This window comes from Dendrobates tinctorius, unplaced genomic scaffold (genome assembly GCF_039654945.1).
Source record: "Dendrobates tinctorius isolate UK_male_01 unplaced genomic scaffold, ASM3965494v1 ptg000301l, whole genome shotgun sequence".
Classification (NCBI taxonomy): domain Eukaryota; kingdom Metazoa; phylum Chordata; class Amphibia; order Anura; family Dendrobatidae; genus Dendrobates; species Dendrobates tinctorius.
The window spans coordinates 41,492-68,221 of record NW_027361968.1 but is presented as its reverse complement, the minus strand read 5'-3'; the positions used below and the strand labels follow the sequence as shown (position 1 = coordinate 68,221).

General features: G+C 43.5%; 1 protein-coding gene across 1 annotated transcript; it reads left to right on the top strand.

Annotated features, from left to right (window-relative positions):
* The first annotated feature begins 21,040 nt into the window (after nt 1-21,040).
* LOC141073429 (uncharacterized) lies at nt 21,041-26,331 on the top strand. Its single transcript, XM_073560624.1, has 4 exons — nt 21,041-21,431; nt 24,745-24,871; nt 25,218-25,291; nt 25,822-26,331. Exons 1-4 carry the CDS (start codon nt 21,116-21,118, stop codon nt 26,094-26,096), a joined length of 792 nt encoding a protein of 263 aa, XP_073416725.1. The 5' UTR covers nt 21,041-21,115; the 3' UTR covers nt 26,097-26,331.
* Nucleotides 26,332-26,730: the final 399 nt, after the last annotated feature.

Sequence of the window (26,730 nt, the reverse complement as noted above, 5' to 3'; positions counted from 1 at the left end):
TTGCGCCAACTCCTCGTCCTCTGGGCCCAGCGGCTGATTCCTCGAAGAGACACCGACCACCACTCTGCCGGACATCAGAGGAGGATAAGTGACACGTTATAATTGATAACTCGTATTTCCTGGACCCGTAGTTGGCCGTACCGCGGCCTCGTAGTTACCGATTCCGACCGGGTAGTCGTTATCGTGTTACCTGTGTATTATTGTTCTGATCCCTGTGAGGATAACTGTTGTTAGCTTAACGGTTACTCGAGATAGCCCTTATCGATACAAATATATATATAAATGTTACAGTCTAAGTTTATTCCGACTCCAGTCTCGTCACTGCATTCCACGTACCTGCAATTACTACATAAGGCTGTAGTGTTGGTTGCTGTGTAGGATGGTATGTATGTTTCCTGATGTACGGCTATAGTGTTGGTTGTTGTGTAGGTGGTATGTATGTTTCCTGTTGTACGGCTGTAGTGTTGGTTGTTGTGTGGGATGGTATGTATGTTTCCTGATGTACGGCTGTAGTGTTGGTTGTTGTGTAGGATGGTATATATGTTTCCAGTTGTATGGCTGTCGTGTTGGTTGTTGTGTAGGATGGTATGTATGTTTCCTGATGTACGGCTGTAGTGTTGGTTGTTGTGTAGGATGGTATGTATGTTTCCTGATGTACGGCTGTCGTGTTGGCTGTTGTGTAGGATGGTATGTATGTTTCCTGATGTACGGCTGTTTTGTTGGCTGTTGTGTAGGATGGTATGTATGTTTCCTGTTGTATGGCTGTAGTGTTCGTTATTGTGTAGGATGGTATGTATGTTTCCTGATGTACAGCTGTAGTATTGGTTGTTGTGTAGGATGGTATGTATGTTTCCTGATGTATGGCTGTAGTGTTGGTTGTTGTGTAGGATGGTATGTATGTTTCCTGATGTATGGCTGTAGTGTTCGTTATTGTGTAGGATGCTATGTGTTTCCTGATGTATGGCTGTAGTGTTGGTTGTTGTGTAGGATGGTATGTATGTTTCCTGATGTATGGCTGTAGTATTGGTTGTTGTGTAGGATGGTATATATGTTTCCTGATGTATGGTTGTAGTGTTGGTTGTTGTGTAGGATGGTATGTATGTTTCCTGCTGTACGGCTGTAGTGTTGGTTGTTGTGTAGGATGGTATATACGTTTTCTGATGTACGGCTATAGTGTTGGTTGTTGTGTAGCATGGTATGTGTTTACTGATGTACGGCTGTCGTGTTGATTGTTGTGTGGGATGGTATGTATGTTTCCTGATGTAAAGCTGTAGTGTTGGTTGTTGTGTAGCATGGTATTTATGTTTCCTGATATACGGCTGTCATGTTGGTTGTTGTGTAGGATGGTGTTTGTTTTCTGATGTATGACTGTAGTGTTGGTGGTTGTGTATAATGGTATGTATGTTTCCTGATGTATGGCTATAGTGTTGGCTGTTGTGTAGGATGGTATGTTTCCTGTTGTACGGCTATAGTGTTGGTTGTTGTGTAGGATGGTATATGTTTCCTGATGTACGGCTGTAGTGCTGGTTGTTGTGTAGGATGGTATGTATGTTTCCTGATGTACGACTGTAGTTGGCTGTGTAGAATGGTATGTTTCCTGATGTACGGCTGTTGTGTTGGTTGCTGTGTAGGATGGTATAGTATGTATGTTTCCTGATGTATGGCTGTAGTGTTGGTTGTGTAGAATGGTATGTATGTTTCCTGTTGTATGGCTGTAGTGTGGGTTGTTTTGTAGAATGGTATGTATGTTTCCTCTTGTATGGCTGTAGTGTGGGTTGTTGTGTAGGATGGTATATATGTTTCCTGATGTACGGCTGTAGTGCTGGTTGTTGTGTAGGATGGTATGTATGTTTCCTGATGTACGACTGTTGTGTTGGTTGTTGTGTAGGATGGTATATGTTTTCTGATGTACGGCTGTAGTGTTGATTGTTGTGTAGGATGGTATATATGTTTCCTGATGTACGGCTGTAGTGCTGGTTGTTGTGTAGGATGGTATGTATGTTTCCTGATGTACGGCTGTTGTGTTGGTTGTTGTGTAGGATGGTACAGTATGTATGTTTCCTGATGTATGGCTGTAGTGTTGGTTGTTGTGTAGAATGGTATGTATGTTTCCTGTTGTATGGCTGTAGTGTGGGCTGTTATGTAGGATGGTATATATGTTTCCTGATGTATGGTTGTAGTGTTGGTTGTTGTGTAGGTGGTATGTATGTTTCCTGTTGTACGGCTGTAGTGTTGGTTGTTGTGTAGGATGGTATATGTTTTCTGATGTACGGCTGTAGTGTTGATTGTTGTGTAGGATGGTATATATGTTTCCTGATGTACGGCTGTAGTGCTGGTTGTTGTGTAGGATGGTATGTATGTTTCCTGATGTACGGCTGTTGTGTTGGTTGTTGTGTAGGATGGTACAGTATGTATGTTTCCTGATGTATGGCTGTAGTGTTGGTTGTTGTGTAGAATGGTATGTATGTTTCCTGTTGTATGGCTGTAGTGTGGGTTGTTTTGTAGGATGGTATGTATGTTTCGTGATGTACGGCTGTAATTCTGGTTGTTGTATAGGATGGTATGTATGTTTCCTGATGTATGGCTGTAGCGTTGGTTGTTGTGTAGGATGGTATGTATGTTTCCTGATGTATGGTTGTAGTTTTGGTTGTTGTATAGGATGGTATGTATGTTTCCTGATGTATGGCTGTAGTGTTGGTTGTTGTGTAGGATGGTATGTATGTTTCCTGATGTATGATTGTAGTGTTGGTTGTTGTGTAGGATGGTATATATTTTTCCTGATGTATGGTTGTAGTGTTGGTTGTTGTGTAGGATGGTATGCATGTTTCCTGATGTACGGCTGTAGTGTTGGTTGTTGTGTAGGATGGTATTTATGTTTCCTGATGTATGGTTGTAGTGTTGGTTGTTGTGTAGGATAGCATGTATGTTTCCTGATATACGGCTGTCGTGTTGGTTGTTGTGTAGGATGGTATGTATGTTTCCTGTGAACGGCTGTAGTGTTGGTTGTTTTGTAGGATGGTATGTATGTTTCCTGATGTATGGTTGTAATGTTGGTTGTTGTGTAGGATGGTATGCATGTTTCCTGATGTATGGTTGTAGTGTTGGTTGTTATGTAGGATGGTATATATATTTCCTGATGTATGGTTGTAGTGTTGGTTGTTGTGTAGGATGGTATGCGTTTCCTGATGTATGGTTGTAATGTTGGTTGTTGTGTAGGATGGTATGCATGTTTCATGATGTACGGCTGTAGTCTTGGTTGTTGTGTAGGATGGTATATATGTTTCCTGATGTATGGTTGTAATGTTGGTTGTTGTGTAGGATGGTATGCATGTTTCATGATGTACGGCTGTAGTCTTGGTTGTTGTGTAGGATGGTATGTATGTTTCCTGATGTATGGTTGTAGTGTTGGTTGTTGTGTAGGATGGTAGGTATGTTTCCTGATGTATGGTTGTAGTGTTGGTTGTTGTGTAGGATGGTATGCATGTTTCATGATGTACGGCTGTAGTCTTGGTTGTTGTGTAGGATGGTATGTATGTTTCCTGATGTATGGTTGTAGTGTTGGTTGTTGTGTAGGATGGTAGGTATGTTTCCTGATATACGGCTGTAGTGTTGGTTGTTGTGTAGGATGGTATGTATGTTTCCTGTGAACGGCTGTAGTGTTGGTTGTTTTGTAGGATGGTATGTATGTTTCTTGGCGTATAGCTGTTGTATCTGATGATTACCTCTCCTTCCTCACTTTAGTGTTATATGATATTCTCCGGCGCTTCGTGCTCAGAGATCTTCTACCTGACTCCACCATTCATTGTTCCCTCTCGGATAAAAACCATATGAGATCTGACTCCTAGTTACACAGGAAACCGTGATAAACCTCCGGACACCGTGGTTTCCTCCCCATCAAGGTTCACGACAGGCGTAATGATTGTACATACCGTCCTCCTCATGCTTCACTCGTCAGGTTCAGGCGAAAATGCTAGAAGACGTGCTCAGGGGGGTCAGACCTGAGTCAGGTGCCGGGGTCGGCTGGTAATCCGGCAGGGCCTGGGTGTAGTGTCCCACCTGCACTGTTGCTTTCTGGTATCAGACTCCAGTTTCTCTTTCAGTTTGCAGATTTCCTCTGATGTAATGTCTCCCTGCATTTGCTGGTTGTTTTGCAGTCGGGGTCCTGGGATCAGATCTGACCAGGGGAACATCTGCATGGAGTTTGTATCTTCTCCCAGAGTTCATTGAAGAGTCTACAGACTGTATTGTGGAGATTAGTACCCCCCTACCTAGTGACAATATCTGCAGGGTGTGAACACTTCTCTGCAGCGAGACCCACAATCAGTCCAGAAGCTGCGCTGTGACTTCATGCTCCATTTCCTGTAGTATTATCTGCATTATTCACTATTGGGCAAAGATAATGAGAAATAACTAAAAAAACAGAAAAGAGGCAGGCGGGGTTCTCAGTTACATCTCACAACTGCAGGTGGCGCCAACAGACAAGTAGAGTTTTCTCAGCAGCTTAGAGTCATCCACCTATTGTCTTCCTATATAGCGCCAACTTATGCTGCAGAGCCGTACAGAGATCACTGTCACCGCTGGAGCTCAGATCTACATTCCCTATCAATTTGTCTCTGGAATTTAGGAGTAAACTTGATGAAACCCACAATCTCCTTGCAGTTGTTTCCTTGGAATTTGAATACAGGGCCCCAGCGTTGCAAAGCACCAGTGCTAACCACTGACCCACCATACCATGCTAACCACTGAGCCACCATACCATGCTAACCACTGAGCCACCATATAGTGCTAACCACTCAGCCACCATATAGTGCTATCCACTGAGCCACCATATAGCGCCTATGATTTAAACACCATATAGTGCTAACCACTCAGATATCATATAGTGCTAACCACTGAGCCACCATATCATGCTAACCACTGAGTCACCATATCGTGCTATCCACTGAGCCACCATATTGTGTTAACCAGCCAGAGCCCTGACCTATACCCAATGGAGCATCTCTGGAGAGACCTGAAAATGGCTGTCCACCAACATTCACCATCCAACCTGACGGAACTGGAGAGGATCTGCAAGGAAGAATGGCCAAGGATCCCCAAATCCAGGGGTGAAAAACTTGTGGCATCATTCCCAAGAAGACTCATGGCTGTACTGGCTCAAAAGGTGCTTCTACTCATGACCCTGGAGAGGTCGATTCCTCATGATTACCTTCCCTGACCACACACCTACCTCCCCAGGAGGTTCCTTCCCCCTTTTCGCCCCAGAAAGCAATGACAAGCAGCAACCGATTTCTTTGGATGTAAACGGCCACAGCAACCAATTTATTGATATTTATTGATAATTAAAAGACACTTGTTGAGGTCCTCGAAGCTACAAAAGTCTGGTGATTTTCCATGGCATTGCCCCTTCCCTCCCCTTACTCCCAGCCGCTTTTTCTTTAACAGTTCGGAAGCACCATGGGACCGAGGGAGAGGTTGCCTCCACACCGTAACCGTGAACCCCGACGTTCCATCGCCGGGTATCACCCAATACTCATGACCATGTGATACCGACATACCATCGCTGAGTATCACCCACATATCTTGTTAATGTGACCCCGACATTCCATCGCCGGGTGTCACCCCAATATCACCAGACCACCACCACATAAACCATCCAATGAAGGGGATTCCTGCCTTTCAAGAATACCCACACCCAATCTTTTACCAACTTCGAGGATCCACCAACGCCTCGATATTAATGGCTCAGAGTAGCAAGACCCTTCGACTCACAAGAAGTCATCCGACAGCACTAAGGAGACGAAAAAAAACCCTGTGGGGGAAAACATCCAGGGAACCATGGCTGATGGATTGCCCTTCCCCTGGGCCTAAAAGGTAAAATGCCAATATAAACTGCCAAATTAATTCTTCACGTCGATAGTATTGTTGACATGGTAACGTCCTGATGATCGCCGCTGTGACCCGGAATTCCTTCTTCTGTTAGGGCGGGTGAGTGGGTCCAGTTGACCGCCGTGAAAGAGGACCCCTCACCCCTCTGTCCGTCCTCGCTGTCCTGCTGCTAGAAGTCAAAGAGGGTCGATCGCCCCCCCCCCCAGACAGCCTTTTGTGTCTCTTCCTAACCCCATTTCTACCTATGTCATTTAACCTTAGGCCACTACCCGTCCCCCCACCCCTCCTCCCAGCTTCACCCATATCATCACTCCCTCCCAGTGTCATGCCAGCCTCCACCTACCACTGTGTTTTCGTGTCTGACTGATACTTGACCCTGGAGAGGTCGATTCCTCATGATTACCTTCCCTGACCACACACCTACCTCCCCAGGAGGTTCCTTCCCCCTTTTCGCCCCAGAAAGCAATGACAAGCGACAACCGATTTCTTTGGATGTAAATGGCCACAGCAGCCAATTTATTGATAATTAAAAAAACTTGGTGAGGTCCTTGAAGCTACAAAAGTCTAGTGATTTTCCATGGCATTGCCCCTTCCCTCCCCTTACTCCCAGCCGCTTTTTCTTTACCAGCTCGGAAGCACCATGGGACTGAGGGAGAGGTTGCCTCCACACCGTAAACGTGAACCCGATGTTCCATCACCGGGTATCACCCAATACTCATGACCATGTGATACTGACATACCATCGCCGAGTATCACCCACATATCTTGTTAATGTGACCCCGACATTCCATCGCCGGGTGTCACCCCAATATCACCAGACCACCACCACATAAACCATCCAATGCAGGGGATTCCTGCCTTTGAAGAATCCCCACACCCAATTTTTTACCAACTTTGAGGACCCACCAACGCCACACTGAGAGCACCTTGACCGCTCAGGTGCTCGAGCCCCACGAACTAGCAATCCTGTGGCCGTCCGTATGCCTTTTTGTAACCCTGTAATCCACAGATCCGATCCTGCTGCATTCAAGTGAACCCCATCTGCCAACCTGAAATCCTTTACAACAATATCCATATGGGGTACCGCCACACCCCCGCTCCACACTACGAACTTGGATATTGTTTTATTGACCTTTATGCGTGCTTTGCTAATCCTTGGCACCGACTGCGTCCCACGCCAAAATCTCCTGGGTACAATGTCAGACCACACAACTTTCAATCCTGTGAACGGCACCCATATGCGCCTCAGGTCCTTTTTAATGTTGCTAGCCAATGCCTTCCCAGAGCGAGCTCCCAAGCCATTCCCCCCCATATGCCAGACTAAAATATCTGGGGCTCTGTGAAGATGAACTGCTCGTTGAAACTCGTAAATTACCCGACTCCATGCCAACCCTCTAAAACGCAGCCATCTAATCACCGCCCTATCCCTTGTGTAACCCAGGTGTCTCCCGTCAGTCCGTCTGTCTGCTTGCAGCGCTCCCCAGTAAACGTATGGGTGGCCCAGAATCCAAACGAGAAGTGGAAATTGCCCTGTAACAAAGCAAACACAAGATAGTGACACATTTAGTTACCCGAAGACTTAGCTCCCTCGCACCCATACGGCCGTACGTAAGACTGGTACCGTTGTGACTGCCACCGGTCAATCCTCCTTACAACTTCAGAGCTCAAGCCTCCTATTGCCGCCCCTGGTGTGGCCCAATCCAAAATAAATGGCCGCAATAGCTCCGTGACTCCACACCGGCAGTGAAACACCTTCATGAACTGATATTTCGATAAGAATGACCCGTCCTCATGACATAACAATGGTCCACCCTGCCGAGGCCTGGCAGCTATAAATATCTCCAAGCATTGTGACGGGCACATAAAGGACTTCCTCACCCTTCCTAACAGGACCCTTTTTCCCTTAAATAATTGATCTGCTTTTGACTTCCTGATCCAGAATTCTACCCCCTTTTCCGTTACCATGATGTCCTCGGCTAAAAGGCCCCAACCTTGTCTCTACTAGGTGCTACTAATTCCCCTATTCTCACCGCCGCGAAAAAAGCCAATGAAAACGCCAACCTAAATAACCCAATTTCCAAAACGCGACCTGCAGACTACACCCAATTGTAAGCCTAACTATTCTAGTAATCCGAATGACACTGGTCGCCTGTTATCCATTTGGCTTCTTCCTTTTTGGAAACCTCTTAAGCCTCTGTCTGACGAAAAGTTCTTTGTCAAATCAGCTCTATTCCGAGGGGAGGTACAAACAGAACGCATACCTGTATAATGACATAATGACAGGTGTCAAGCTTGAAAACTATTATCCTGCCCGTACTGTAGCCAGCTCTCCAATCTCCAGGTTTTGGTTCTAGAAACCCCCATATGCACCATAGCTGAGCAGTAATAATGTTTAAATCCGCTTACTACTATTCCTGGAAAAGGGATGAGTATATATAAAGAGGCAGATATCATAAATAGAGAGTAATTAAAAGCTGTACCCAATGTAATATAAACCTTATAACCGACTATTGAATAACCTTCACAATACCTGGACATAGTAATTGAAATAAACCTATGTCACTTGTTTTTCGTGCACTTGATGACATTCACCGTTATCTGCGCTTGCCGGGCCAAGTCATCGGGGATAGGCATATCGCCCTTCATGTTGATATATATAATTACTCTTAGCTGCTCCCCCTGGCTGACGGGCACTGGGAAGAGGCATATTGCCCTTTGTGTTAATGCACTTGATCACTTCTTTCTTTAGTTGCTCCCCCTGACTGACGGTCCCCCCGATTAGGTTTGCTGCTATTCAGGTTATTGCACCGGATTACTGCTTGTCCAGAGGTCGGCCTTAAAGAAACAAGAGTTGGTCAATATAGCAGTCAATATCCATGCCGCGGCATTCCCAACTCACAACTCACATGAACAACAAGATGGGGTCCACCTTTCTCTGACCATTGGGCCCACCCATAGGGACCACGATAATTATTATGATTTTTTATCCAGGACAAAGCACATTGCCATGTAATAGGAAAAATTACGCCGAGCCCACCACAACATCGGACTATACCCATTAGTCACCAAGCTCTGTGTTGCCTCATTCCTCACCCACCAAATTACTTAAATTCCTGGAATTCATATAGGATAAAGTTGACTGCAGTAAAAGAGGACCCTCACCCCTCTGTCCGTCCTTGCTGTCCTGCTGCTAGGAGTCAAAGAGGGTAAATCGCCCCCCCCCCCCCCCAGCCAGCCCTTTGTGTCTCTTCCTAACTCCACCTCTACCTATGTCATTTAACCTTTACCACCTCTATATAGTCTCTATACCTCTCCCTATAGATATCAGCTCTCCATATAGTCTCTATACCTCTCCCTATAGATATCAGCTCTCCATAGTCTCTATACCTCTCCCTATAGATATCAGCTCTCCATATAGTCTCTATACCTCTCCCTATAGATATCAGCTCTCCATACAGTCTCTATACCTCTCCCTCTAGATATCAGCTCTCCATATAATCTCTACACCTCTCTATAGATATCAGCTCTCCATGTAGTCTCTATACCTCTCCCTCTAGATATCAGCTCTCCATATAGTCTCTATACCTCTCCTAGATATCAGCTCTCCATATAGTCTCTATACCTCTCCCTATAGAAATCAGCTCTCCATACAGTCTCTATACCTCTCCATCTAGATATCAGCTCTCCATATAGTCTCTATGTACCTCTCCCTCTAGATATCAGCTCTCCATATAGTCTCTTTACCTCTCCCTATAGATATCAGCTCTCCATATAGTCTCTATACCTCTCCATCTAGATATCAGCTCTCCATATAGTCTCTATACCTCTCCCTATAGATATCAGCTCTCCATACAGTCTCTACACCTCTCCCTATAGATATCAGCTCTCCATATAGTCTCTATACCTCTCCATCTAGATATCAGCTCTCCATATAGTCTCTATACCTCTCCCTATAGATATCAGCTCTCCATACAGTCTCTACACCTCTCCCTATAGATATCAGCTCTCCATGTAGTCTCTATACCTCTCCTAGATATCAGCTCTCCATATAGTCTCTATACCTCTCCCTATAGATATCAGCTCTCCATACAGTCTCTATACCTCTCCATCTAGATATCAGCTCTCCATATAGTCTCTATACCTCTCCCTCTAGATATCAGCTCTCCATAAAGTCTCTATACCTCTTTATAGATATCAGCTCTCCATATAGTCTCTATACCTCTCCCTATAGATATCAGCTCTTCATGTAGTTTCTATACCTCTCCCTATAGATATCAGCTCTCCATATAGTCTCTATACCTCTCCATCTAGATATCAGCTCTCCATGTAGTCTCTTTACCTCTCGCTATAGATATCAGCTCTCCATATAGTCTCTATACCTCTCCCTATAGATATCAGCTCTCCATATAGTCTCTTTACCTCTCCCTATAGATATCAGCTCTCCATATAGTCTCTATACCTCTCCCTGTAGATATCAGCTCTCCATATAGTCTCTATACCTCTCACTATAGATATCAGCTCTCCATATAGTCTCTATACCTCTCCCTATAGATATCAGCTCTCCATATTGTCTCTATACCTCTCCCTATAGATATTAGCTCTCCATGTAGTCTCTATACCGCTCCCTATAGATATCAAATCTCCCTATAGTCTCTATACCTCTCCTATAGTTATCAGTTCTCCATATAGTCTCTATACCTCTCTATAGATATCAGCTCTCCATATAGTCTCTATACCTCTCCCTATAGATATCAGCTCTCCATATAGTGTCTAAACCTCTCCCTATAGTTATCAGCTCTCCATATAGTCTCTATACCTCTCCCTCTAGATATCAGCTCTCCTTATAGTCTATATACCTCTCCCTATAGATATCAGCTCTCCATATATTTTCTATACCTCCCTCTAGATATCAGCTCTCCATATAGTCTCTATACCTCTCTATAGATATCAGCTCTCCATATAGTCTCTATACCTCTCCCTATAGATATCAGCTCTCCATATAGTGTCTAAACCTGTCCCTATAGATATCAGCTCTCCACATAGTCTCTATGCCCCTCCCCCTATAGATATCAGCTCTCCAGTCTCTATACCTCTCCATATAGATATCAGCTCTCCATGTAGTCTCTATACCGCTCCCTATAGTTATCAGCTCTCCATATAGTCTCTATACCTCTCCCTATAGTTATCAGCTTTCCATATAGTTTATATACCTCTCCCTCTAGATATCAGCTCTCCATAGTCTCTATGCCTCTCGCTATAGATATCAGCTCTCCATGTAGTCTCTATACCTCTCCCTATAGTTATCAGCTCTCCATATAGTCTCTATACCTCTCCCTCTAGATATCAGCTCTTCATATAGTCTCTATACCTCTTCCTATAGTTATCAGCTCTCCATATAGTCTATATACCTCTCACTATAGATATCAGCTCTCCATATAGTTTCTATACCTCTCCTATAGATATCAGCTCTCCATATAGTCTCTATACCTCTCCATCTAGATATCAGCTCTCCATATAGTCTCTATACCTCTCCCTATAGATATCAGCTCTCCATACAGTCTCTACACCTCTCCCTATAGATATCAGCTCTCCATGTAGTCTCTATACCTCTCCTAGATATCAGCTCTCCATATAGTCTCTATACCTCTCCCTATAGATATCAGCTCTCCATACAGTCTCTATACCTCTCCATCTAGATATCAGCTCTCCATATAGTCTCTATACCTCTCACTCTAGATATCAGCTCTCCATAAAGTCTCTATACCTCTTTATAGATATCAGCTCTCCATATAGTCTCTATACCTCTCCCTATAGATATCAGCTCTTCATGTAGTTTCTATACCTCTCCCTATAGATATCAGCTCTCCATATAGTCTCTATACCTCTCCATCTAGATATCAGCTCTCCATATAGTCTCTATACCTCTCCCTGTAGATATCAGCTCTCCATATAGTCTCTATACCTCTCACTATAGATATCAGCTCTCCATATAGTCTCTATACCTCTCCCTATAGATATCAGCTCTCCGTATAGTCTCTATACCTCTCCCGATAGATATCAGCTCTCCATATTGTCTCTATACCTCTCCCTATAGATATTAGCTCTCCATGTAGTCTCTATACCGCTCCCTATAGATATCAAATATCCCTATAGTCTCTATACCTCTCCTATAGTTATCAGTTCTCCATATAGTCTCTATACCTCTCTATAGATATCAGCTCTCCATATAGTCTCTATACCTCTCTATAGATATCAGCTCTCCATATAGTCTCTATACCTCTCCCTATAGATATCAGCTCTCCATATAGTGTCTAAACCTCTCCCTATAGTTATCAGCTCTCCATATAGTCTCTATACCTCTCCCTCTAGATATCAGCTCTCCTTATAGTCTATATACCTCTCCCTATAGATATCAGCTCTCCATATATTTCCTATACCTCCCTCTAGATATCAGCTCTCCATATAGTCTCTATACCTCTCTATAGATATCAGCTCTCCATATAGTCTCTATACCTCTCCCTATAGATATCAGCTCTCCATATAGTGTCTAAACCTGTCCCTATAGATATCAGCTCTCCACATAGTCTCTATGCCCCTCCCCCTATAGATATCAGCTCTCCAGTCTCTATACCTCTCATTATAGATATCAGCTCTCCAGTCTCTATACCTCTCCCTATAGATATCAGCTCTCCATGTAGTCTCTATACCGCTCCCTATAGTTATCAGCTCTCCATATAGTCTCTATACCTCTCCCTATAGTTATCAGCATTCCATATAGTTTATATACCTCTCCCTATAGATATCAGCTCTCCATATAGTGTCTATACCTGTCCCTATAGATATCAGCTTTCTATATAGTCTCTATGCCCCTCCCCCTATAGATATCAGCTCTCCTGTCTCTATACCTCTACTTATAGATATCACCTCTCCATAGTCTCTATACCTCTCCCTCTAGATATCAGCTCTCCATAGTCTCTATGCCTCTCCCTATAGATATCAGCTCTCCATGTAGTCTCTATACCTCTCCCTCTAGATATCAGCTCTCCTTATAGTCTATATACCTCTCCCTATAGATATCAGCTCTCCATATATTTTCTATACCTCCCTCTAGATATCAGCTCTCCATATAGTCTCTATACCTCTTCCTATAGTTATCAGCTCTCCATATAGTCTCTATACCTCTCACTATAGATATCAGCTCTCCATATAGTTTCTATACCTCTCCTATAGATATCAGCTCTCCATATAGTCTCTATACCTGTCCCTATAGATATCAGCTCTCCATATAGTCTCTATGCCCCTCCCCCTATAGAGATCAGCTCTCCAGTCTCTATACCTCTCCTTATAGATATCAGCTCTCCATACAGTCTCTATACCTCTCCCTATAGATATCAGCTCTCCATACAGTCTCTATACCTCTCCCTATAGATATCAGCTCTCCAGTCTCTATACCTCTCCTTATAGATATCAGCTCTCCATATAGTCTCCATAACTCTCCATATAGATATCAGCTCTCCATACAGTATCTATACCTCTCCCTATAGATATCAGCTCTCCATATAGTCTCTATACCTCTCCCTATAGATATTAGCTCTCCATATATTCTCTATACCTCCCTCTAGATACCAGCTCTCCATATAGTCTCTATACCTCTTCCTATAGTTATCAGCTCTCCATATAGTCTCTATACCTCTCTCTATAGATATCAGCTCTCCATATAGTTTCTATACCTCTCCTATAGTTATCAGCTCTCCATATAGTCTATATACCTCTCTATAGATATCAGCTCTCCATATAGTCTATATACCTCTCCCTATAGATATCAGCTCTCCATATAGTGTCTATACCTGTCCCTATAGATATCAGCTCTCCATATAGTCTCTATGCCCCTCACCCTATAGAGATCAGCTCTCCAGTCTCTATACCTCTCCTTATAGATATCAGCTCTCCATAGTCTCTATACCTCTCCCTATAGATATCAGCTCTCCATATAGTCTCTATGCCCCTCACCTTATAGAGATCAGCTCTCCAGTCTCTATAACTCTCCCTATAGATATCAGCTCTCCATACAGTCTCTATACCTCTCCCTATAGATATCAGCTCTCCATATAGTCTCTATACCTCTCTATAGATATCAGCTCTCCAGTCTCTATACCTCTCCTTATAGATATAAGCTCTCCATATAGTCTCTATACCTCTCCCTATAGATATTAGCTCTCCATAGTTTCTATACCTCTCCCTATAGATATCAGCTCTCCATAGTCTCTATACCTCTCCCTATAGATATCAGCTCTCCATAGTCTCTATACCGCTCCCTATAGATATCATCTCTCCAGTCTCTAAACCTCTCCCTATAGATATCAGCTCTCTATATAGTCTCTATACCTCTCCCTATAGATATCAGCTCTCCATACAGTCTCTACACCTCTCCCTATAGATATCAGCTCTCCATGTAGTCTCTATACCTCTCCTATAGTTATCAGCTCTCCATATAGTCTCTATACCTGTCCCTATAGATATCAGCTCTCCATAGTCTCTATGCCCCTCCCCCTATAGCGATCAGCTCTCCAGTCTCTATACCTCTCCTTATAGATATCAGCTCTCCATATGGTCTCCATAACTCTCCATATAGATATCAGCTCTCCATACAGTATCTATACCTCTCCCTATAGATATCAGCTCTCCATATAGTCTCTATACCTCTCCCTATAGATATTAGCTCTCCATATATTCTCTATACCTCCCTCTAGATACCAGCTCTCCATATAGTCTCTATACCTCTTCCTATAGTTATCAGCTCTCCATATAGTCTCTATACCTCTCTCTATAGATATCAGCTCTCCATATAGTTTCTATACCTCTCCTAAAGTTATCAGCTCTCCATATAGTCTCTATACCTCTCTATAGATATCAGCTCTCCATATAGTCTCTATACCTCTCCCTATAGATATCAGCTCTCCATATAGTGTCTATACCTGTCCCTATAGATATCAGCTCTCCATATAGTCTCTATGCCCCTCACCCTATAGAGATCAGCTCTCCAGTCTCTATACCTCTCCTTATAGATATCAGCTCTCCATACAGTCTCTATACCTCTCCCTATAGATATCAGCTCTCCATATAGTCTCTATGCCCCTCACCCTATAGAGATCAGCTCTCCAGTCTCTATAACTCTCCCTATAGATATCAGCTCTCCATACAGTCTCTATACCTCTCCCTATAGATATCAGCTCTCTATATAGTCTCTATACCTCTCCCTATAGATATCAGCTCTCCATACAGTCTCTACACCTCTCCCTATAGATATCAGCTCTCCATGTAGTCTCTATACCTCTCCTAGATATCAGCTCTCCAAATAGTCTCTATACCTCTCCCTATAGATATCAGCTCTCCATAGTCTCTATACCTCTCCATCTAGATATCAGCTCTCCATATAGTCTCTATACCTCTCCCTCTAGATATCAGCTCTCCATATAGTCTCTATACCTCTCTATAGATATTAGCTCTCCATGTAGTCTCTATACCGCTCCCTATAGATATCAACTCTCCCTATAGTCTCTTTACCTCTCCATATAGTCTCTATTCCTCTCTCTATAGATATCAGCTCTCCATAGTTTCTATACCTCTCCTATAGTTATCAGCTCTCCATATAGTCTCTATACCTCTCTATAGATATCAGCTCTCCATGTAGTCTCTATACCTCTCCCTATAGATATCAGCTCTCCATATAGTGTCTATACCTGTCCCTATAGATATCAGCTCTCCATATAGTCTCTATGCCCCTCACCCTATAGAGATCAGCTCTCCAGTCTCTATACCTCTCCTTATAGATATCAGCTCTCCATACAGTCTCTATACCTCTCCCTATAGATATCAGCTCTCCATATAGTCTCTATGCCCCTCACCCTATAGAGATCAGCTCTCCAGTCTCTATAACTCTCCCTATAGATATCAGCTCTCCATACAGTCTCTATACCTCTCCCTATAGATATCAGCTCTCCATATAGTCTCTATACCTCTCTCTATAGATATCAGCTCTCCAGTCTCTATACCTCTCCTTATAGATATCAGCTCTCCATATAGTCTCTATACCTCTCCCTATAGATATTAGCTCTCCATAGTTTCTATACCTCTCCCTATAGATATCAGCTCTCCATAGTCTCTATACCTCTCCCTATAGATATCAGCTCTCCATAGTCTCTATACCGCTCCCTATAGATATCATCTCTCCAGTCTCTAAACCTCTCCCTATAGATATCAGCTCTCTATATAGTCTCTATACCTCTCCCTATAGATATAAGCTCTCCATACAGTCTCTACACCTCTCCCTATAGATATCAGCTCTCCATGTAGTCTCTATACCTCTCCTATAGTTATCAGCTCTCCATATAGTCTCTATACCTGTCCCTATAGATATCAGCTCTCCATATAGTCTCTATGCCCCTCCCCCTATAGAGATCAGCTCTCCAGTCTCTATACCTCTCCTTATAGATATCAGCTCTCCATATGGTCTCCATAACTCTCCATATAGATATCAGCTCTCCATACAGTATCTATACCTCTCCCTATAGATATCAGCTCTCCATATAGTCTCTATACCTCTCCCTATAGATATTAGCTCTCCATATATTCTCTATACCTCCCTCTAGATACCAGCTCTCCATATAGTCTCTATACCTCTTCCTATAGTTATCAGCTCTCCATATAGTCTCTATACCTCTCTCTATAGATATCAGCTCTCCATATAGTTTCTATACCTCTCCTATAGTTATCAGCTCTCCATATAGTCTCTATACCTCTCTATAGATATCAGCTCTCCATATAGTCTCTATACCTCTCCCTATAGATATCAGCTCTCCATATAGTGTCTATACCTGTCCCTATAGATATCAGCTCTCCATATAGTCTCTATGCCCCTCACCCTATAGAGATCAGCTCTCCAGTCTCTATACCTCTCCTTATAGATATCAGCTCTCCATACAGTCTCTATACCTCTCCCTATAGATATCAGCTCTCCATATAGTCTCTATGCCCCTCACCCTATAGAGATCAGCTCTCCAGTCTCTATAACTCTCCCTATAGATATCAGCTCTCCATACAGTCTCTATACCTCTCCCTATAGATATCAGCTCTCCATATAGTCTCTATACCTCTCTCTATAGATATCAGCTCTCCAGTCTCTATACCTCTCCTTATAGATATCAGCTCTCCATATAGTCTCTATACCTCTCCCTATAGATATTAGCTCTCCATAGTCTCTATACCTCTCCCTATAGATATCAGCTCTCCATACAGTCTCTACACCTCTCCCTATAGATATCAGCTCTCCATGTAGTCTCTATACCTCTCCTAGATATCAGCTCTCCAAATAGTCTCTATACCTCTCCCTATAGATATCAGCTCTCCATAGTCTCTATACCTCTCCATCTAGATATCAGCTCTCCATATAGTCTCTATACCTCTCCCTCTAGATATCAGCTCTCCATATAGTCTCTATACCTCTCCCTATAGATATTAGCTCTCCATAGTTTCTATACCTCTCCCTATAGTTATCAGCTTTCCATATAGTCTCTATACCTCTCCCTATAGATATCAGCTCTCCATATAGTCTCTATACCTCTCCCTATAGATATCAGCTCTCCATAGTCTTTATACCGCTCCCTATAGATATCAGCTCTCCATAGTCTCTATACCTCTCCCTATAGATATCATCTCTCCATATAGTGTCTATACCTGTCCCTATAGATATCAGCTCTCCATATAGTCTCTATGCCCCTCCCCTATAGAGATCAGCTCTCCAGTCTCTATACCGCTCCCTATAGATATCAGCTCTCCATAGTCTCTATACCTCTCCCTATAGATATCAGCTCTCCATATAGTCTCTAAACCTCTCCCTATAGATATCAGCTCTCTATATAGTCACTATACCTCTCCCTGTAAATATCAGCTCTCCACACAGTCTCTACACTTCTCCCTATAGATATCAGCTCTCCATGTAGTCTCTATACCTCTCCTAGATATCAGCTCTCCATATAGTCTCTATACCTCTCCCTATAGATATCAGCTCTCCATACAGTCTCTATACCTCTCCATCTAGATATCAGCTCTCCATATAGTCTCTATACCTCTCCGTCTAGATAACAGCTCTCCATATAGTCTCTATACCTCTCTATAGATATCAGCTCTCCATATAGTCTCTATACCTCTCTCTATAGATATCAGCTCTTCATGTAGTTTCCATACCTCTCCCTATAGATATCAGCTCTCCATATAGTCTCTATACCTCTCCCTCTAGATATCAGCTCTCCATGTAGTCTCTATACCTCTCGCTATAGATATCAGCTCTCCATATAGTCTCTATACCTCTCCCTATAGATATCAGCTCTCCATATAGTCTCTTTACTCTCCCTATAGATATCAGCTGTCCATATAGTCTCTATACCTCTCCCAATAGATATCAGCTCTCCATATAGTCTCTATACCTCTCCCTGTAGATATCAGCTCTCCATATAGTCTCTATACCTCTCACTATAGATATCAGCTCTCCATATAGTCTCTTTACCTCTCCCTATAGATATCAGCTCTCCATATAGTCTCTATACCTCTCCCGATAGATATCAGCTCTCCATATAGTCTCTATACCTCTCCCTATAGATATTAGCTATCCATGTAGTCTCTATACCGCTCCCTATAGATATCAACTCTCCCTATAGTCTCTTTACCTCTCCATATAGATATCAGCTCTCCATATAGTCTCTATACCTCTCACTATAGATATCAGCTCTCCATAGTCTCTTTACCTCTCCCTATAGATATCAGCTCTCCATATAGTCTCTATACCTCTCCCTATAGATATTAGCTCTCCATGTAGTCTCTTTACCTCTCCATATAGATATCAGCTCTCCATATAGTCTCTATACGTTTCCCTATAGTTATCAGCTCTCCATATAGTCTCTATACCTCTCCCTATAGATATCAGCTCTCCATAGTCTCTATACCTCTCCCTATAGATATCAGCTCTCCATAGTCTCTATACCTCTCCCTATAGATATCAGCTCTCCATATAGTCTCTATACCTCTCCCTATAGATATTAGCTCTCCATAGTTTCTATACCTCTCCCTATAGTTATCAGCTTTCCATACAGTCTCTATACCTCTCCCTATAGATATCAGCTCTCCATATAGTCTCTATACCTCTCCCTATAGATATCAGCTCTCCATAGTCTCTATACCTCTCCCTATAGATATCAGCTCTCCATAGTCTTTATACCGCTCCCTATAGATATCAGCTCTCCATAGTCTCTATACCTCTCCCTATAGATATCAGCTCTCCATATAGTCTCTAAACCTCTCCCTATAGATATCAGCTCTCTATATAGTCACTATACCTCTCCCTGTAAATATCAGCTCTCCACACAGTCTCTACACTTCTCCCTATAGATATCAGCTCTCCATGTAGTCTCTATACCTCTCCTAGATATCAGCTCTCCATATAGTCTCTATACCTCTCCCTATAGATATCAGCTCTCCATACAGTCTCTATACCTCTCCATCTAGATATCAGCTCTCCATATAGTCTCTATACCTCTCCGTCTAGATAACAGCTCTCCATATAGTCTCTATACCTCTCTATAGATATCAGCTCTCCATATAGTCTCTATACCTCTCTCCATAGATATCAGCTCTTCATGTAGTTTCCATACCTCTCCCTATAGATATCAGCTCTCCATATAGTCTCTATACCTCTCCCTCTAGATATCAGCTCTCCATGTAGTCTCTATACCTCTCGCTATAGATATCAGCTCTCCATATAGTCTCTATACCTCTCCCTATAGATATCAGCTCTCCATATAGTCTCTTTACTCTCCCTATAGATATCAGCTGTCCATATAGTCTCTATACTTCTCCCAATAGATATCAGCTCTCCATATAGTCTCTATACCTCTCCCTGTAGATATCAGCTCTCCATATAGTCTCTATACCTCTCACTATAGATATCAGCTCTCCATATAGTCTCTTTACCTCTCCCTATAGATATCAGCTCTCCATATAGTCTCTATACCTCTCCCGATAGATATCAGCTCTCCATATAGTCTCTATACCTCTCCCTATAGATATTAGCTATCCATGTAGTCTCTATACCGCTCCCTATAGATATCAACTCTCCCTATAGTCTCTTTACCTCTCCATATAGATATCAGCTCTCCATATAGTCTCTATACCTCTCACTATAGATATCAGCTCTCCATAGTCTCTTTACCTCTCCCTATAGATATCAGCTCTCCATATAGTCTCTATACCTCTCCCTATAGATATCAGCTCTCCATATAGTCTCTATACCTCTCCCTATAGATATTAGCTCTCCATGTAGTCTCTATACCTCTCCCTATAGATATAAGCTCTCCATATAGTCTCTTTACCTCTCCATATAGATATCAGCTCTCCATATAGTCTCTATACGTTTCCCTATAGTTATCAGCTCTCCATATAGTCTCTATACCTCTCCCTATAGATATCAGATCTCCATACAGTCTCTATACCTCTCCCTATAGATATCAGCTATCCATATAGTCTCTATACCACTCCTATAGTTATCAGCTCTCCATACAGTCTCTAAACCTCTCCCTATAGATATCAGATCTCCATACAGTCTCTATACCACTCCTATAGTTATCAGCTCTCCATACAGTCTCTAAACCTCTCCCTATAGATATCAGATCTCCATACAGTCTCTATACCTCTCCCTATAGATATCAGCTCTCCATATAGTCTCTTTACCTCTCCATATAGTTATCAGCTCTCCATATAGTCTCTATACCTCACCCTATAGATATCAGATCTCCATACAGTCTCTATACCTCTCCCTATAGATATCAGCTGTGGGGGATACACATGGACCCCGTGTTCTCTGTCATCCTGCCTGAGCTGATAATGAGATGACGGTGGAGATGTGATCACTACAGAGCACCACGTACCAGCCCAATGTTCTTCTTAGTGACCAGACCTCAAACTAATATTTCTACTACAGATGGAGACACCGAAAAAATAATAATGAAAAAAAATCAAGTGTCGGATTTTTCCAGCAGGACAAGTCAGACGGTGTCATTACTACATTCCCCCTCTCCTTCCTGTCCTCACATTGAGCCTCCTCCTCCTCTTCTTGGAAATTCATTTACTTTCACTTCTGCTATTGTTTTGCCTCTTGTGATCGCTCGGACCTAGGTCAGACATGGATATTGGCCTGCTGAAGGAATATATTGTATCTTACACCCTGAATACCTGCCCTCTGGGAAACCAGGGCTACAATCAGGTCCTCATCCAGCTGATGGGCTTCCTGGGACATGGGAAATCCTCCCTGATCAACTCCTGTAAATATGCCCTCCATGATAAGGAGTTCACAGCCCACGCGGAGTCCGGCTCGGCCGACGGCGGCCTCACCACGGTCAGGAGGACCTACCCACTCACCAACATGATCACCATGGTGGACAACCGAGGCTGCGCCACGCTGAACCCCTTTGAGGCCGGGGAGTTTTACACCCAACTGGGTAAGTCCCATTCATTAGGGGGATAAATACAGAAAACCCAAATTTAGTATCAGGCCAAAGTCCGGTACGGGAAAAACGGGACCCACGTCAGACCCTAATGGATACGTCTCCTGATTATCCCCTCCGTCCCCCTAGAAGTTCCTATAAATATAGTTCCGTCATATGAAAGCTAAACATGTGACAGAAGGATGATCCTGAAGAGGATTTGCCGAGCGATCCCAACACCCGTGACTGGCAGAACCGTTCACCCCTTCCTGTCTCTGACAATTTCACATTGATTTTTCCTCCTCTTCCCGAAAGAGACATCACTTTTCTATTTTCCCCTCTCTATAGCCGGATGGGGCCTGATTTTTGTAGGAAGATTAATTTTACCTTATAATGTCGGGGAAAACAGGGAAGAAAAATACAAAGTAGAAAACAATGCAATTCTACCATTGTCTCTGGAAATTGTACTTTCAGGGTTCATTGCTCATCGAGACCCATAACTTTATTTTTCCTCGGAGCCGTATGAGGGAAGTTTTTTTTCATGGGGGGAATGGAATTTGTATTAACACTATTTTGCAGTAGATTTTAAATTTAATAGATTGGACTTTTATGGACACAAAAATTCCAAATAAGTTTATTTTGTATTTATTTTCTGTATTTTTTTAAATTGGGAGCAAGAGTGTGAACTTTTATTTTATATTTTTAATTGATAAAACTTTTTTTTAACTTTCATAATATAAAGTTTATCTCATGATGAATGATGGAATAAGAAGAGTACATAACCTTAAATGACAAAGATCACAGAGAAGGCGTCACGTCCATGTAACAATAATAAAAGGACCATAAACCCAAAGTATCAAAGGTCACTGCTGGTTCTCCACCACAAGTTTCGCAATGCTTCCTCAGGGAGTGGTATTCATTTATGTTATCTCCTCTGTTTTATCCTTTATTCTTTTAGTTAATGTGTCTTGTCCCCTGGAGTCTAAAACCTGTGACCATTTGATTACTTGTACTTTACACTGATGTACTTGGCAATAGAGTTTGGCCTTTGCTAGGCCGCTGGCTGCCTCCAGGATCTCAATGGGCGCACAGAAAGATTGCAGCAATCTAAATTCTGATGTCAGAGATTAGCAACTACATCTAAATGGTTGAATAACTGCTCAGTCGCTGCTGTTAGAGGCAGGTGATGGCGGTATAATGAAGCCTGCACCCACTCGAGAGCGGGCTCAGATCCTCCGTGCACCTGCGCCCAATAAATATCATGTGCTAGTACATCCTATGTCACGAAAGGGTTCACATATAATTCAGTCATGATCAACTAAAACCTTACTAAAAACACAGCCTTAATAATTGATAAGTGTCCGAACGTCAAAAAGACGAAATCACCGAGAACCAGAATCCCACCGGGCAGACAGCAAGAGCTAAACATGTGTGTTGTGTGAATGAGGAATTTCGCATAAATAATATCGTGGTCAGTATCCAATGCTCCTCTTGTTTTCATACATACTGTACCCTCATGCTCCCAAACTTATCAGAGGACTCCTTGTTCCTCCACTTTCTTTACAGGTTATCCCCATGTCGCTCTTGTCCTCACGCAGTCTGTTCCCTGCGCCACCATCTTATCCACACAGATTTCTCCCCATGCGGCCACTTTCTCACACAATTTTCCTTTGCTGTCTGCTTTGTCAGGTTCACTGCTCCCTGTGTTACACTTTCTTCGTCCATGCTGCCCCCTTTAGTACACATATTGCTCCTCCATGCCCCCCAGGGCCCACTTTATCATACCAATTACTCCTTATGGCCCAAGTTTGTCCGTCATCCCGTCCTTTTCTCACACAGACTTCTCCTGATGCTCCTTTTCGCAAACACACTTCTTGTGTCTCCTTCACACACAAACTGCTTATTGTGTCCTTCTTTGCCTGGCAGACTTCTCCCCATGCTTGCCTTTTCTTAGACTTCGCCGTGCTCTTTTAACCCCCGTAGACTTCTTCCCTTTTCTCAGACTTCTGTGTCCTTCTTTGCCATGCAGACTTCTCCGTGTCCTCTCTCACACAGACGTCTCCATATGTTGGCCTTTTCTCAGCCTTCTCCGTGTCCTTCTTTCCTCCACTGACTTCTCCGTGTCCTTCTTTGCCCCACAGAATTCTCCCCATGCTGGTCTTTTCTCAGCCTTCTCCGTGTCCTTCTTTGCCCCACAGACGTCTCCCCATGCTGGTCTTTTCTCAGTCTTCTCCGTTTCCTTCTTTGCACCGCAGACTTCTTCCCATGCTGCCCTTTTCTCAGACTTCTCCATGTCCTTCTTTGACCTGCAAACTTCTCCCCATGCTTCTTTTTTCTCAGCTTTCTACGTCTCCTTCTTTGTCCCACAGACTTCTCCCCATGCTTCCGTTTTCTTAGGCCTTCTCCGTGTCCTTCTTTGCCCCACAGACTTCTCCACATGCTGGTCTTTTCTCAGCTTTCTCTGTGTCCTTCTTTGCTCCACAGACTTCTCCCCATGCTGCCGTTTTCTCAGCCTTCTCCGTCTCCTTCTTTGTCCCACAGACTTCTCCCCATGCTTCCCTTTTCTTAGGCCTTCTCCGTGTCCTTCTTTGCCCCACAGACGTCTCCCCATGCTGGTCTTTTCTCAGCTTTCTCCGTGTCCTTCTTTGCTCCACAGACTTCTCCCCATGCTGCCCTTTTCTCATCCTTCTCCGTGTCCTTCTTTGCCCCACAGACGTCTCCCCATGCTGGTCTTTTCTCAGCTTTCTCCGTGTCCTTCTTTGCCCCACAGACTTCTCCCCATGCTGGTCTTTTCTCAGCTTTCTCCGTGTCCTTCTTTGCTCCACAGACTTCTCCCCATGCTGCCCTTTTCTCATCCTTCTCCGTCTCCTTCTTTGTCCCGCAGACTTCTCCCCATGCTTCCCTTTTCTTAGTCCTTCTCCGTCTCCTTCTTTGTCCCACAGACTTCTCCCCATGCTTCCCTTTTCTTAGTCCTTCTCCGTGTCCTTCTTTGCCCCACAGACGTCTCCCCATGCTGGTCTTTTCTCAGCTTTCTCCATGTCCTTCTTTGCTCCACAGACTTCTCCCCATGCTGCCCTTTTCTCAGACTTCTCCATGCTCTTTTTTCCCCCTGCAGACTTCTCCCCATGCTTCCCTTTTCTCAGCCTTCTCCGTGTCCTTCTTTGTCCCGCAGACTTCTCCTCATCCTGCCCCTTTCTCACATGGATTGCTTCTAGTGCCCCTCTCTTCCCCATTGTCTAGATTATTTTGGGATGTGATATTTTCTTTTCAGCATCACAGTTATCTGTATGAATCTATTTTCTTCTGTTTCTATTTTCTAATTCTCCAGCGAATTTTGTCCCACTGAACGAAGGAGTGGAATGGACAAAGGAGTTTGATGAAGTGTTGAATCGCTTGGAAGATGCCGAAATCGAGCCAAACTTCAGCAATGTTATTGTGCCAGTGTTCGTTTACAGGTAGGAGAATGTCTGGGGATTGTGTTGGGTGCAGGGCCACCTGAATGGGGTCAATGGCACCATGATGAATCTTCATCTTAGTGAAGGCCAAGCACGAGACCTCTCATGTACAGTGCCCATTACTATCGGGTTCTGCTATCTCCAGCAGATCTAGTCTATAGATGAGGGAATGTATACTGTAAATGTCAGTAATAACCAGGGCATCGAAGACTCGGTCAGATGGCGACCGCATGCACCATCATCAAACATGGACGCTATGAGGATGGAGGGGCAAACACTGCTGAACAGCAGACATATCAGGGTGACCAGAGACACATGGGAAACCATAAAATTACTGTTGTTACAGCGTGAAGAGGGACATTGCCGCTAATGAGCTGGAAGAAATCAAGACGTTCCTTAAAATCTGTCGAGACCTAACAGGTAAGAAGTGGGCGCAGCATTATATTTGACTGACACATATATAATAATGGCCCCCCAGTATCGAGAGAGGCTGAAGGTCCTTATAGATCCCAGTATAGAGGCAGAAGCTACATAGACCCCCAATATAAAGAGAAGCTACACAGAGACCCCCAATGTAGAGGTAGAGGGTTCATAGAGACCCCATTATAGAGAGATACCAGGTACATAGAGGCCCCCAATATAGAGAGATACAAGGTACATATAGATACCAGTATAGAGGCCCCCAATATAGATACAAGGTACATATAGACCCCATTATAGAGAGGAATATTGTGTAAATAAGCCCCCACTATAGAAAGGTTGAAGATGCCCTTAGGCCCCTCGTATAGAGAAGTGTATGGCCAATATTGGGCCCCCGTAGGTCCAGGCAGTACATGGCCGCTGGGCAGGTAGATCTCCCGTCTTGGCTTGTGTCGCTGGTTGGCTGCACTACGGTTATTGTGGGGTCGTTCACTTCTCATTATTGTAATGGTTTTTCGTCCACCACACAGGAATCTTTCCCATCATCGTCCTCACCCACAAGACCAGCGGCCCCTTCTCCAAATTCCGTGACCTGTTCGAAGGCATGGGGGCTGAAGACATCTTCTCGGTAGAGAACTACACAAGTGAGGACAATCTGAAGACCCTGGGGAGACATCTGCAGTTCCTGAACCTGATCCACAAAGTCTTACTGAACGTCAACTTCAGGATGTCGGAGGAACGCAATCCCCGGAAAGAGAGAGTGGAGCGCAAGAAGTTTCTACACAAGTTCTTCCATAAGAGATAATGTCAGAAAAGAAAGACGAGGGAGGTGATGGAGTGTGGACGGGGCAGAAAAGCTTCATGTGGAGGAACATCTTATCACAGAGGAACCAAAAACACAAAATATTATTCACTGGACCAAAAATATTTGGTTATGACTCAATAGGTCAAATATAGGGAGGTCGGAAGATCTGCGGTGGGAAAAGTCATTAATATCGCGGACATCTGTAGGCACAATAAATGTGACTTTGCTGATTTTACGCCTTTGTCAACATTTTTGTAAAATGTATTTGGGGCTTCATGTAGATATATTGTAACCAAATTAATGAAGCGGCTCGTAACAATGGCACAGACACAATAAGGGTCAGACCTAGGGACCAGGATCCGACCAGCTCCCCTAACACGGGAACCATGGAGAATGAGCGCTCAGGAACCATCGCTGGCAGAAAAAGTACCAGAGTCAAAGCTCCGTGAGTCCCTGCAGTGATGCTGGAGGGGACTGTACTGTATAGAAAGCATCCAGAAACAGATGTAACAGGGAGGTCATACACTCCACACAGAGGATACAATGTATACAGTGGCATGGAAAAGTTTGTGCACCCCTGGTCAAAATTACGTTATTGTGAACAGTTAACTCGCAGATGAAATGATCTCTAAAA